Source organism: Sarcophilus harrisii, chromosome 3 (genome assembly GCF_902635505.1).
Source record: "Sarcophilus harrisii chromosome 3, mSarHar1.11, whole genome shotgun sequence".
Taxonomy (NCBI): domain Eukaryota; kingdom Metazoa; phylum Chordata; class Mammalia; order Dasyuromorphia; family Dasyuridae; genus Sarcophilus; species Sarcophilus harrisii.
The window spans coordinates 339649188-339662985 of NC_045428.1; the positions used below are offsets into that span (position 1 = coordinate 339649188).

The window sequence follows — 13798 nt, forward strand, 5'->3', positions numbered from 1 at the left end:
TAAGATTCTATGTACTGTATACTTTTAACAAAGATATGATCTATTATAGGAAATTATCTTTTTAAGATTATATATCTTCTTCTTGTATTTATATCAAGGATGTTTAGTCTCATATAGATTTGATGAAGATAAGAAAGCTGAAATGACAACCCCTAGGCTAATGACTGGATACAAATGGGGCTGCTTGCCTTTTTTTGTCCCTTCCCTAAACTGGCCACTTAGATTCTGTTTGGACAGTTGGGTAGAAAAAGTGATATGGGTGTTCATACTACTTGGATGTTGAAACTGGCCATTGTCATTTGACCTTCTGGTATATTTTAAGGATTGCTGGGTTTAGCCATCACTCTGAAGCTTAATTCTCTTATGTGAGTTAACTCTATTACAGTGAGATTTCCTTGAAAGTAGGCAACATTTCAATTTTTTCAATGTATCCTCAGCACTTAGCATAGTGCTTAATACATAATAATCACTTAATAAATGCTTTTTTCATTCATCCATTCATCTTTATCCTTTCCATTTGATATTTTTATCTTTATATTAGTGGTTGATCTGACTGGTTATGAGCAGCTGGTTATGAAATGACCTTTGGTTTCTTGTTGCTATTTTGTTCCAGCTATTTTCATTTTTTGTGCTGGTCTATGATTGCCATTACCAACACTTTTTTTCTTATCATTATATATATTCATAATGTATTCCTGGCTTACAGACATGAGATTTCCTGAATAGATGAGCTTTCATTCTCTTAGTTGAAATAAGGACAATGCTATGTGACTGAGATTTGAAGGAAATAAGGTCATATTCCTAAAAGCAAAAACAACATATTCATTCTATTATAGTCATAGAATGATAGAATCTCAAAATTGGAATGGGTTCATCTAACCTCTATACCCTCTAAACCATAGACCTGTAGGATTGGGAAGTGGGGAAATCAGAGTCAGCTGGTGCAGCCCTTGTCTTTTTCACCATCTTTATTAACATCATATATCTAGGTGAAATCTACCTTTCTGCAGTTTAAGTCTATTCTGCAGCCTCTGTGCTCTGGTCTCAAGTAAAAGAAGTCTAGATATAACTCTTCAAAAATCTCACTATAATGTGTTCATCCATCTTATCTTTTCTAGGGTAAACCTCCTCAGTTCTTTCAAAAGATCCTTTTTTTTTTTTTTTTTTTTTTTTTTTTTTTTGGCAATTTCCCAATCCTCCCCCTCCCTTCTAGCTTCCTATCCAGCCTTCTTCATTTCTCTCTACTGTATGTACTCTAACTTAACAATATCCTTTCTAAGATAAGAGTACCCAGAACAGAATATTTTATATGTGGTCTGACACATCTGAAACAGTTTTGAGGGCAGAAATAGTTTTGTTTTTGTCTAGCAGAGCTCCTTGTAGAGTGGAGCCTCCAGATTCATCTAGTCCAATTCAATACAAAGGGAATTCTCACAATGACATCCTTTAAAAAAAATCATTATCCAAGCAGCTAGGTGGCATAGTGGATAAAACACCAGCCCTTAAGTCAGGAGGATCTGAGTTTAATTTTTTTTTTTATTTAATAGCCTTTTATTTACAGGTTATATGCATGGGTAAGTTTACAGCGTTAACAATTGCCAAACCTCTTGTTCCAATTTTTCACCTCTTACCCCCATCCCCTCCCCTAGATGGCAGGATGACCAGTAGATGTTAAATATATTAAAATATAAATTAGATACACAATAAGTATACATGACCAAAACATTATTTTGCTGTATAAAAAGAATCAGACTCTGAAATATTGTACAATTAGCTTGTGAAGGAAATCAAAAATGCAGGTGGGCATAAATATAGGGATTGGGAATTCAATGTAATGGTTTTTAGTCATCTCCCAGAGTTCTTTCTCTGGGCATAGCTGGTTCAGTTTATTACTGCTCCATTGGAAATGATTTGGTTGATCTCGTTGCTGAGGATGGCCAGGTCCATCAGAACTGGTCATCATATAAAATTGTTGTTGAAGTATATAATGATCTCCTGGTCCTGCTCATTTCACTCAGCATCAGTTCGTGTGAGTCTCTCCAGGCCTTTTTGAAATCATCCTGTTGGTCATTTCTTACAGAACAGTAATATTCCATAATATTCATATACCACAATTTATTCAGCCATTCTCCAACTGATGGACATCCATTCAGTTTCCAGTTTCTAGCCACTACAAAAAGGGCTGCCACAAACATTCGTGCACATACAGGTCCCTTTCCCTTCTTTATAATCTCTTTGGGATATAAGCCCCGTAGTAACACTGCTGGATCAAAGGGTATGCACAGTTTGATAACTTTTTGAGCATAGTTCCAAACTTGAGTTTAATTCTGGTCTCAGACACTTAACACTTCCTAGCTGTGTGATCCTGGACAAGTCACTTAACCCGATTGCTTCAGGAAAAAAAAAAAAAGAGTCATCATCCAGCTTCTGTTAAAAGACCTCTCTTTAGGGGAAAAATCTACTACCTCTTGAAGAAATCCATTCCACTTTTAGAGTTCCAATTGTTAGAATTTTCCCTGACATCAGTCTAAATAGGCTTTTTTGCAAATTGCTCCCATTACTCCTGGTTCTGATCCCAGAGATGCAAATAATTCTACTTCCACCAGACAGTGGTGAACCTAAAGACAAGTCTTTAAAAATAGTCTTATCTCTGAATAACCTTTTATGCAGACCACTCATTTCAAGATCCTTCAACCAATCATCATATAACACGGACTTTTATAGTAATTGCTTAACAAACATTTAATTGAATTGAATCTGTGATTTCTAAAATCCCACTTTCTATAGGAAGCCTTTCCCAATCCCTCTTAATTCTAATGGCTTTCCTCTGTTGGTTAGCTCCAACTTATTTTGTATACATCTTACTTTTATACAGTTATTTGCCTGTTGTCTTCTACATTGGACTGTGAACTTCTTGAGATCAGAGATCGTCTTTTATAATTCTTTGTATCCTCAGCACTTAGCGCAATGCTTGGTACCTAGTAGATGCTTAATAAATGGCGACTATTTGCTTGCTACTCCCTCAAGTAAACCAGACTCAAGTCTATTCATGCCTTCTCATTTGGAGTGACATTTGTTCATATCCTCCTATAAATACTGCATTTGTAGGGTCCATAAAACCTATTGCTGAGGCTGGTGCTCTATCCATTGTACCATCTAGCTGTCCCATAAAAATCACATTTTTAAAGTGAAAAAAAAAAAAAAAAAGGAGATGATTCAAGGCAATTCCAATAGATTTGTGACAGAAAGTGCCATCCACTTCCAAAGAGAGAATCACTGAAACTGAATGGGGATCAAAACATAGTATTTTCACCTTTTTTGTTTGCTTGTTTTATTTTCTTTTTCCCCCCCTTTTGATCTTATTTTTCTTGTGCAGCAAGCAGAATATAGAAACACGTTTAGAAGAACTGCACATGTTCAACCTAGATCGGATTGCTTGCTGTTCTGGGGAGGGAGAAGAGGGAGAAAAATTGGGAACACAAGGATTTGCGTTAGTGAGTATTAGAAACTACCTTTACCTGTATTTGGAAAAACAAAATGCCGTTTTTAAAAGTGTGTCCTGACATTGATTCATTGTTGGTGGAGTTGTGAACGAATCCAACCATTTTGGAGAGTAGTTTGGAACTATGCTCAAAAAGTTATCAAACTGTGCATACCCTTTGATCCAGCAGTGTTACTACTGGGATTATATCCCAAAGAGATTATAAAGAAGGGAAAGGGACCTGTATGTGCACGAATGTTTGTGGCAGCCCTTTTTGTAGTGGCTAGAAACTGGAAACTGAATGGATGTCCATCAGTTGGAGAATGGCTGAATAAATTGTGGTATATGAAAATTATGGAATATTACTGTTCTGTAAGAAATGACCAACAGGATGATTTCAGAAAGGCCTGGAGAGACTTACACGAACTGATGCTGAGTGAAATGAGCAGGACCAGGAGATCATTATATACTTCAACAACAATACTAGATGATGACCAGTTCTGATGGACCAGGCCATCCTCAGCAACGAGATCAACCAAATCATTTCTAATGGAGCAGTAATGAACTGAACTAGCTATGCCCAGAAAAAGAACTCTGGGAGATGACTAAAAACCATGACATTGAATTCCCAATCCCTATATTTATGCACACCTGCATCTTTGATTTCCTTCACAAGCTAATTGTACAATATTTCAGAGTCTGATTCTTTTTCTACAGCAAAATAACGTATTGGTCATGTATACTTATTGTGTATCTAATTTATATTTTAATATATTTAACATCTACTGGTCATCCTGCCATCTAGGGGAGGGGATGGGGGGGGGGTAAGAGGTGAAAAATTGGAACAAGAGGTTTGGCAATTGTTAATGCTGTAAAGTTACCCATGCATATATCCTGTAAATAAAAGGCTATTAAATTAAAACAAAAAAAAAATAAAAAAAAAATAAAAGTGTGTCCTGAAACATTTGCCAGCACATCAGTAGTGTGCAAGCACCATTTTATTATCCGTACTTTCCACAAACCCTGGCACAATTCCGTTTCTACCAAATAAATCCTTTTCAAGTAATACTTTCACAGGTAATTAATGCTGTCTGTTCTACCCTCTCATTGACAAAATGAGGAAGCAAAGGAGGGGTGTGACCCGCCCACGTCACACACAGTAAACAGCACTACCTCCCGGGGTTTCCTCGGCCACGTGATCGGGTTGGGCTTGAATGATTCCAGCCCCCAAACCGGGGTTCCTCATTAAACAAGTGCCATTAAAAGGCCCGTATTCAGAAGCCCTTGTTACCTGGGCTAACTTCCTTTTGCCACGGCCTTCCCCGGCTTCCCCCTTTATCTTTTCTTCCATTCTCTCCCCTTCCCAGTAAATCTCCAAGGGAAGTTTCTTCTGTCTGACCAAAATCAGGAAAGCAAGGGCGCCGGACTGGAAGGCCTTGAAAGCTCTAATGCCTCCAAATATAAATGGCTGAGGACAGCCAAAGAAAGCCCTGACTAAGTCTCTCTAGCCGGTCGGGCCAAATCCGAGTTCTTTTGCAAACTGTTAATTTGCAGAGGGAAAAAAAAAGGCGAACCCCATTCCCTTTCCTGCCCGCCCACCCGGAAGTAGGCACACTCGCCCCGCCTCCTTCCCAGCAGCCTTTGCGCCCGGCCTCTCCCCGTCCCCGCCCCCGCCTGGCCCCAGACAGCTTCCCCAAGATGGCGGCTGACAGTGAGGTGAGGCCTCTCCCCTCCTCTGTCTCGCTCCCCTCCCTCCTCGAGTCCCCCAGGCTGTGTCAACTCCCCCGGACTCAACCTTTTTCTGAATTTTTCTTCCCTCAGCCCGAGTCCGAGGTTTTTGAGATCACGGACTTCACCACCGCCTCCGAGTGGGAAAGGTGAGTGAGTTGCTTCCTCCGTGGTCCCTCATCCTCAGCTTGTCTCCCTACTCTACCCCCCCTCCCCCCGCCAGCACACACCGTACCGGCGGCCACGGGAGGCCCCGGTCCCGCTGCCTTCTCCCGACAGGGCCAGGCCTCGCCTTGCTCCTGCTCCTGCTCCAGGCCCTGAGCGTTCCCAGCTCGCCCGGGTTGCTGGCTCCCCAAGCCATCCCCTCCCTCCGCCCCTGCCCCCATCCTCATCCCTTCCCTCTTCTCCAGATTCCCTCCCCTGGAGAGCTATTCCCCAGCCTCCCCTTCCTCCTTCTTCCTTCCTCCCTTCCCTCCTTCAAAACTTTCCTTTTCTCCTAACCCAGCTTCTCGGTACCACCGCCCCCCGCCCCTTTCGGGTGCTCCTCCCCCCTCCGGACCTCTCCCCGCCCCCCTCCGGACCTCTCCCCCGCCCCCCTCCGGACCTCTCCCCCGCCCCCCTCCGGACCTCTCCCCGCCCCCTCCGGACCTCTCCCCCGCCCCCTCGGACCTCTCCCCCGCCCCCCTCCGGACCTCTCCCCCGCCCCCTCCGGACCTCTCCCCGCCCCCTCCGGACCTCTCCCCCGCCCCCCCGGACCTCTCCCCCGCCCCCCTCCGGACCTCTCCCCCCACTCCCCTCCGTACCCTCTTCCCAGCAGGCTGCTTTCGGGGAAGAGCGATGATAAACTTCCTGTTGACAATCCTTGCGCTGCCACTTGTTACTTGCTTGACTGGGACTTGTCACTTTACCTCTCCGTAGTTTTACCTGCAGAAACGAGGCATTTTACCGAGACGTTTGAGGTTCCTTTTAGCCTTTTATGCCAGAGTGATTCTTCTTGCCTATCTCTACAACTTCTTTATCGCATAGATTCACTCATTTTAACAACAGCAATTTCATAATTTACTCCGTAACTATTTTCTTTTTCATTCAAAACTCACTTTATTCGAAATTATAATCCCATATCATCTCTCACAGGGGTGTACTAAGAGTGCTGGATTCTTAGTTTAACTCCAAACTCTGTAACCTGAGCACTTGTTTCCTCATTTGTAAAATGAGGCTGTTAATTCTCATACCTGCCTCACAATGTTTGTGAAGAAAGTATTTTCAGAATTTTAAATAATTATTATTGTTCTTATTTCCTTTTGGTGTGCCCGTTGCAGGAGGAGAGATGGACTTCCTTCAGATGACTGTTGGATTTTTTTTTATTTTCCCTTTCAGGGGATTCAGAATGACTTTAAAAAAAAAAATCCTGCAGTCTTGCTTGCTGAATGCTTTCCTTTGATTTCAACTTTTGCAGCTGTGAATAAAACACTTTTGTTCTTGCTGTTGCTGCTGCTCCTTTTGCTTTTACTCATGTCAAACACCAGTAAACAGATGTGGAGAGTCAACTTCTGTGTTAGTGAAATATTTGTAAAGTTGATTTTCTATGTAGCTTTGGTTCAGGTTAGGGAATTTCTCTTTTCCTTGTTATATATTAAAAAGTTTATTTACTACTTTCAGTGCTTTCACTTTTTATGCTGATGCCACATTTCAAGAATTGTTGATTAGGAGAGAAGATTTTGGTGTTTTTTTTTTTTCCAAAACACAGCCAAGTGATAAAAGAATTCAGATCTTTTATTATTGAAATCAGGATCGGAGCTTTTCCACTGAAATCCACTGAAGGGCCTGTCAGCCCCACGTTCAGGGCGCCAAAATGTTGGTGTTTCTTTTTCCAAAACACAGCCAGGTGATAAAAGTTCAGATCTTTTATTGTGTCCTTCAATAGAGCCCAGTTAGTCCAGAGGCCTATCTCTCTGCTTGTTTCTAAGAGCTCCGCCTGAATGTCTCCAAATCCAAAGGTTTGTCCTTCCCACTCCAGTCAGCACCAAGGTAGAAGATGCAGTGAAATCTCTTCTTGCCTCTGAGATAGCAACATTTCAAGAATTGTTGATTAGGAGAGAAGATAAAAATTATAGATGAGCCAGCATTTGTCTTGAATCAAATTGTAGTTGTATATAGGATATCTTCAAAATGAAATCAGAAAGACAGCACTCCTTTATTGAATTTTTATAAGGTACCTAATGCACAATAAATAATGTAGAGGGAAAAAGAATACAAAAGTATGGTCTGGAATAGTGAGCTTGTAATGTATTTTGGAGAAATTAAACTACAGCTATTTCACTTTTTAACCCATCTACAATTCAGCGAATAGTCTTTGAGAATTGATGTGGCTGAAAAATTCATTACCTTTTGAACAAACTGGTGATAAAATTTCTGAATTTAGCCAGGTGAAACCTCAGATAACAGGCAAACTTAAGTGTCATTATTTTGTCCCTCACCTACCAATTCTTGCCCATCTAGCTTGAGTAGAATCTGCAGAGGCATTTTTGTCCTTTGGGTCTTCATCATGATAGACCTTTAAAGAAAGGAAAACATGTATAGTAACTTTAAATTGTGGGGTATTCTGTAGAAATGCAAAAAATAATGAGTATGTGCTGCATATGATTAGGAAAAAATGAAGATGAGACTTGAATAATGGATGAGATTTGGATAGGGAGGGGAGATGGAAGGTGAGATTTAAAGATCTGAGGTAATAAGGACAACCTGCTTTACAGAACAGATGCTATCTTACTGTAGAGAAGTTTAGAAGGGTTTTTAAACTACGGAAAGAATATAGACATAATGTCTTTGAACATTTTCCATCTGTACCTTGATAGCATGAAAAAGATGTATTGAGATCTTTTGCAGTGATAAGTTTACCTTGGAGGAAGAAAGGAACTGTAAAGTTAGGGGCACCAGCTGCACAAGGTTGTTGCCCTAATCAGGAACTGCACCAGACTGGTGGCAGGATAAATGGACTAGGGTAATATATTTCCTACCAATGGAATATAAATTTCTTGAGTGTTGGGGATTTGATCTTTGTCTTTATATTAATAGTCTAGTGTGTTAAGACAAAAAAGCAAATTCTTTAAATTTTTGTGAATTGAGTCAAAGATTTGTTTACAGATTGGACATAGAAACTGAAAGTATAAGGATTCAGATGAAGCCAAGGTTTTATGACTTGCATGATAGTGCCACTGAGAAAAATGTGATAGTTTGAAAGGCAGCTTTTAATTAAGAGCTAAAGGAAGGAATATTTTAAATTGAACTTAAAATAATAGAATATCTATGCCTTGTGATAAAGATTTAGAAATGGAAATCACTTATTTTAAAAATATTAAAACATTTTCCCCAATCAATTGCACTATAAATTGATTTTTGGTGATTTATTAGACTATTTTGGTACTTATGTTGAAAAAACTAATCATGTCCAATGATCTTTTCACATGGAAACAACTCCATTCAGGTGACAAACTAATCTAAATCTTGTCATTCATTACCGATTTATATAGAAATGTAGTCATATGTATGTGTATACATACACATGCAGGGCCACTGAAGTAGAAAATTTGATGTCTTTAATTATATTTTTCTTCAGTTCTGTGTTCTTAGCAATAGATTCTAATATTTCATTGAATTATGTCATACATGTTCAATTAAAAACCAGTATGTTTTAGACTTGAATTTTTTTTCAATTCTTCATTGATTGTACATAGAAACTGTATATTTTTTCCTAATTTTATTCTTCATAATCATAATTTAGTTCTAGTTTTGTAAAGTAAATTTATTTACCACTGCTGAGCTTTGGGTATTGAGAGCAATGTTCATTTGCTGGTATAGCTTATATTGTCCTTATTACTGGTGGAAATGAATTCTATCTATTGAAGATCTGGTTATCTCTTAGATAATTGAGTTTGTTACGTAGTTGTGTTTAAATCCAAGGCATACAATTTAAATTGAAATTAGCTTTGTGAGGAACTGAGAGATCCTCTTTGGCTAGAACTTCAGTGTGAAAAGATAGGGCCAGATTGAAAAAAGACTTTTGAAGCCAAACTGGAGTTTATATTTTATCCCAGAGGCAATTAGGAATTTTTGGAACTTGAATAGGGGAGTGAAATAGAATGAATTGTACTTAAGGAAAATCAGTTTGGCAGCTGTGTGCAGTAACTATTGGAATAGGGGAGATTTGAGGAAAAGAAACTAATGAAGCTATTGCAATAATCCAGACTAGACGTGGTAAGGTCTTAGTATCTGTGTGAATAGTGAGAGGAAAATAGATTGTAGAACATTGTTTCAGTAGAAATATAGCATTTGGCAACTGACTTTATGCACTCACATGCAGTAATAATTGAGTTTAATTATGAGCTGACATTCGACAAGGGTAGTCTCAGTAAATTGATCTCAATAAATTTGTCATTGATTCCTGAAGAAACAAATTTCTATTATTTCTATGAGAAAGAATTCTATTCTAGGTAAGCGTATAGCAATGTACTAGACAACCAAGGGTCTAAGAATGAGTGGTTTAGAGAAGTTTATTCAATGTTTTTATACCCCATTTTCCTCAACCTTTAGTCTGGAAGAGGATTAGTGGTCTTCTTTTCCTCCCCAGGAAAATAAATGATATCTTAATTTAAGAATTCTTTCTCTTTTTAAAGTTGAATAAAGTGTTCTGCATTGACATGTTTGGAAAGTATTTTTTTTCCCCTCCTAGGTTTATTTCAAAAGTTGAAGAAGTCTTGAATGACTGGAAACTCATTGGAAACTCATTGGGAAAGCCACTTGAAAAGGTCAGATTTGTTATTTGCTGTATAAAAAAACCCTTTCTAAATTGTCGTTTGCCACAATAATCCTTTGTATCTTTAAATTTTAAGTCATTTAAAGTTATATGTAATCTGCTTTAAACAGTATCTAATGGAAATTGATGATAGGCATATTTAACTCTCTAGCCAAAAAGTACATGTTGAGTCTTGTGAAACATTTAAAAAATAAAGTTTATATAGAATGCAATAATTTGTGGGTGATTTTTTTTTTCTTCCTTAATTCTCAGTATGGAGAAAATAGTAAAGGCTCTTTGTTCATCTGCTTTCTCTACTGGATTTTGGGACTGAGCTTTTTGTTTGACTATTCATTGACTTTTTTGATTCTCTTCAGACTTTTCTAGCTTTGTGACCCTAGACAAGTAATTACTTTCTAAGCTTCAGTTTCTTCTTTTGTGTAAAATCCAGATAACATTAGCACACAACTCATAGAATTGTGAGAATCAATTGAAATAAAATATGTAAAGTCCCTTGCAAACCTTAAAGTTCTTTATACATTCTAGCTGCAATTGCAACTATTATCATCACCACTACCACTGCCACCAATAATGTAGAGAATAGTTCTTGACTTTACTGTCTTACATGTGATTATGTGAATGTTAGAATTAGCCATAGAGATGGTGAAGGGAGAGAGAAAATATAGAACTGAAAATTAAATAAAAATTTTTTAAAGTATTTAACAATTCATATCTCAGTTAAGAAGATAATATGTGAAAAAAATTTTTTTTTAAAAAAAGAAGATAATACTGTGTAAGAAAAGCTAGGTTTTCAGCAGATCATTTTTTTTTGGCTAGAACCAAAATAAGCTATAAAATTTTTATAACAATAAGTAGAATTTAAATATGATAGCTTCTCTGACCTTAAATGTTATCTTTTTAAATTTAAATATCTTCATGAGAATTTTGCCGTTTGAACTTCAGATTCCTTTTGTTCGTAAGTTAAACTACTTTTGTTGCTTAATTCCTTGGGCAAATATCTTAAATGTAAGAAATTAACAAACATTTTTTGGTTATGAGGTGTTTTGGTGCTTCATTTCAGGCCTCTGTTGCTTTAAAATTTTGTAAAGCTCTTTGAAAGCTTCAAATGCTGTATTTCCTCTGTTACTATATGAATTAGATCAAAAAAACAAATATTTAGTAAGAAATTTTAAATAATTGACCCTTTGGAAGTAAGATTTAGTTGGTAGTGTTAAGGTGGCATGCCATAATGAATGTCAAATTCTGGCATCAATTGAAATTTTTCCTTAAAACTCTGAAATACAAACTTAATGCCAAATTTTAATAGTTAAACACATTTATAAAGTTTTAAATATGTACCAACAAAATTACAAATGAACAGATTGTGAATTGTACTTACCATTCATATTTAAGCAAAATCCGAGAAAAGTAAGCAGGATATTTTTAAGCTCTTTATACTCAAAATATAAAATTTTTAGATAAAAATATTTTTAATCTAGGGTCTTTGGGGGCTGTGGGTAGTTTTCATGGAATCTGGAAGCATGGGGGGGGAGATTTAGTCCATTTTCATTGACTTATAGCTGAAATTTAGCCTTCAATTATGATTTTTTTTAATTAAGCCATTGATTAAGCCAATGACTTATTAAACCATTAAAACATATGGTTATTAAACTGGGTTTTACCAGACTGCCAAAAGTATCCATGATACTAAAAGTTTTAAGAAATGTCAATTTAAATGTTTATGATACAAAGACTAGTTCTGGGTTTCATAGTTTGAGAAGGTAATGGAAGACTTAGATATCAGGAAAGAGTCATAAAGTTCACTGATGAATCAAAAAGGAAGGAACATGGAGAGAGGCTAATAAAGAAAACTCAGATTCTAGAGCTTGAGAGGGACAGTGGAACAGCAGGTTTTTGTCCCTATTGAGGATGAATTTTCTTTAAATTCAGTTTAATGAAATTAGGGTAGATAAAAGCTTATTCAGAGATTAATATATTTCTTACATATTCTTATTAATATATTTCTTTAAAGTAATTTTTATGAGCTGTTAAATTTGAAGCATGTAAAGGAGATTCATTCTTTGTTTTTGTTTTTGTTTTTCTGCCTTTTAAATCCCATTGAAAAAAAAATTTATATGGAGAAAATAGAATGTAACATGAATTAAAAAATATTAAAATGAGTACATATTTTTCATACCCCTTCTTATGTGCATTGTTGATATTTGCCATAGAATTTATAATCTAAAGGAAATAATGACAAAAACAGCTTTGAATTACAGTTTTACTTTGCTTTAAGGAAATGTGAAAATAAGTGACAAAGTAAAGAATCAGGTGCCTAATTAATAGTATTACCAAATAAATTTTTACTCTTATAGCTGTAATCTGCAGAGGTATTAGGTGATAGTTTGTGGCTCATTTGATGAGACTAATGTATTAAGTAGAGAGTTGTAAGATAGAAAAACTTCATGATTAAGCAGAAGTAGAAATAATAAAAATCAAAGATCTAGCATGATTAAGTTAAACTTTAAGAGTACCTTGATTGTTCAAATTGAGGAAGCAATGTGAACCTATTGTCATTTTTATTTATTTTATGTTTAAATAGTCACTAAAGCTTTAGCAAGTTAATATCAAAAATTTGAGCATATTTGTTACTTTGTAATGGATTTGTGGCAACTAGGCAGCACAATGGGCCTGGAGTCAGAAAGAACTGGGTTCAAATTCCACCTCATTTATTAGCTATGTGACACCAGACAAGTCATTTATAATACTTCTTTGCCCCAGTTTCCTTATCTGTAAAATAGAGATGATAATAATAGCATATTGCTGTGATGTTAAATAAGATAATTTAAAAGCACTAAATAACACGGTGCTGGGCAATATAATGTTTTGTAAATGTTAGCTTTTATCAGTATTACCATTATTATTAGAAGTTTTATGACCATAATAAATGTTGCATATTATAAACAGTTATAAAATTCTTTTTGGGTAGTAAAACAATGTAAAGAAATGACATATGTAATCTAAAGCACTTCTTTAACATTGTATTTAAAAAAAATTTTTTTTTTTTTTACAGAAAATTGGTGTATCAACATAAATATTAATGAACTTTCACAAAATAAAACTGGTTAATGTTTCTGTAGATATTTTGTAAAATAGATATCCTTTTGTATAGTGCTTTGTAGGTTGACACTTTCCCTTTTGTTGTTCTTACTCTTAAACATTATTCCATGTTTTGGGGCCCTGTGCGTTAACATGATCCAATCTAACCCCATCATTTTACCTATGAAGAAACTCACATAGATGAAGTAAATTTGTTTAAAGCTACAAGTTAGTAATTGGCCAAGTTAAAATTTTAGTGCAGGTCTTCTGAAAGCCACTGTGGAGAATTAAAGAGTTGGGAGTGGAGACTAGTATTGTAGTGTTCTAAAGTGTTATTTAGTTTGGGAATTGTTGCTCTGATGCTGATGCCCAAAGTAATTAATGTCTGTGAAAGAATAAATTAAGTTGCCATGTGACACTATTTAACCATTAAAGAACTAGCTTACTTTGAGGATTAGTTTGGCCGGGTACCTTAGGTAGGTTAGGTTTTTTAGTAAATCTTAGATTAAGCACTTAAAAATCAGTGGATTCCATCATATGATTATGTATTAGTCTTTCTTTATTCAAATCTTTCACCTGTGAAGATTGTAACCTTGCCATTCCTTTTTAGCTTCATCTGTACTTGTTCTTGCCAATTGAATTTTGGCAGGGTTTTTTTGTTTGTTTGTTTTTGTTTTTGTCTTTTATTTTCCCAGTAG

At 36.5% G+C, this 13798-nt stretch overlaps 1 protein-coding gene across 4 annotated transcripts in view; it reads left to right on the plus strand.

The window, feature by feature from the left end:
* Positions 1-5123: 5123 nt before the first annotated feature.
* RAB3GAP1 (RAB3 GTPase activating protein catalytic subunit 1) overlaps positions 5124-13798 on the plus strand; it is a 95430-nt gene continuing 86755 nt past the window's right edge. For 2 of the 4 annotated variants that reach the window (XM_031960002.1, XM_003763817.4), the window contains exons 1-3: positions 5124-5197; positions 5303-5358; positions 9939-10014. In XM_031960002.1, the coding sequence (XP_031815862.1) occupies positions 5180-5197; positions 5303-5358; positions 9939-10014 (150 nt within the window). In that variant the 5' untranslated portion in view covers positions 5124-5179. Of the gene's footprint in view, positions 5198-5298; positions 5359-9938; positions 10015-13798 lie in introns of those variants that run through there. The other 2 variants (XM_031960000.1, XM_031960001.1) reach the window with 1 other exon arrangement.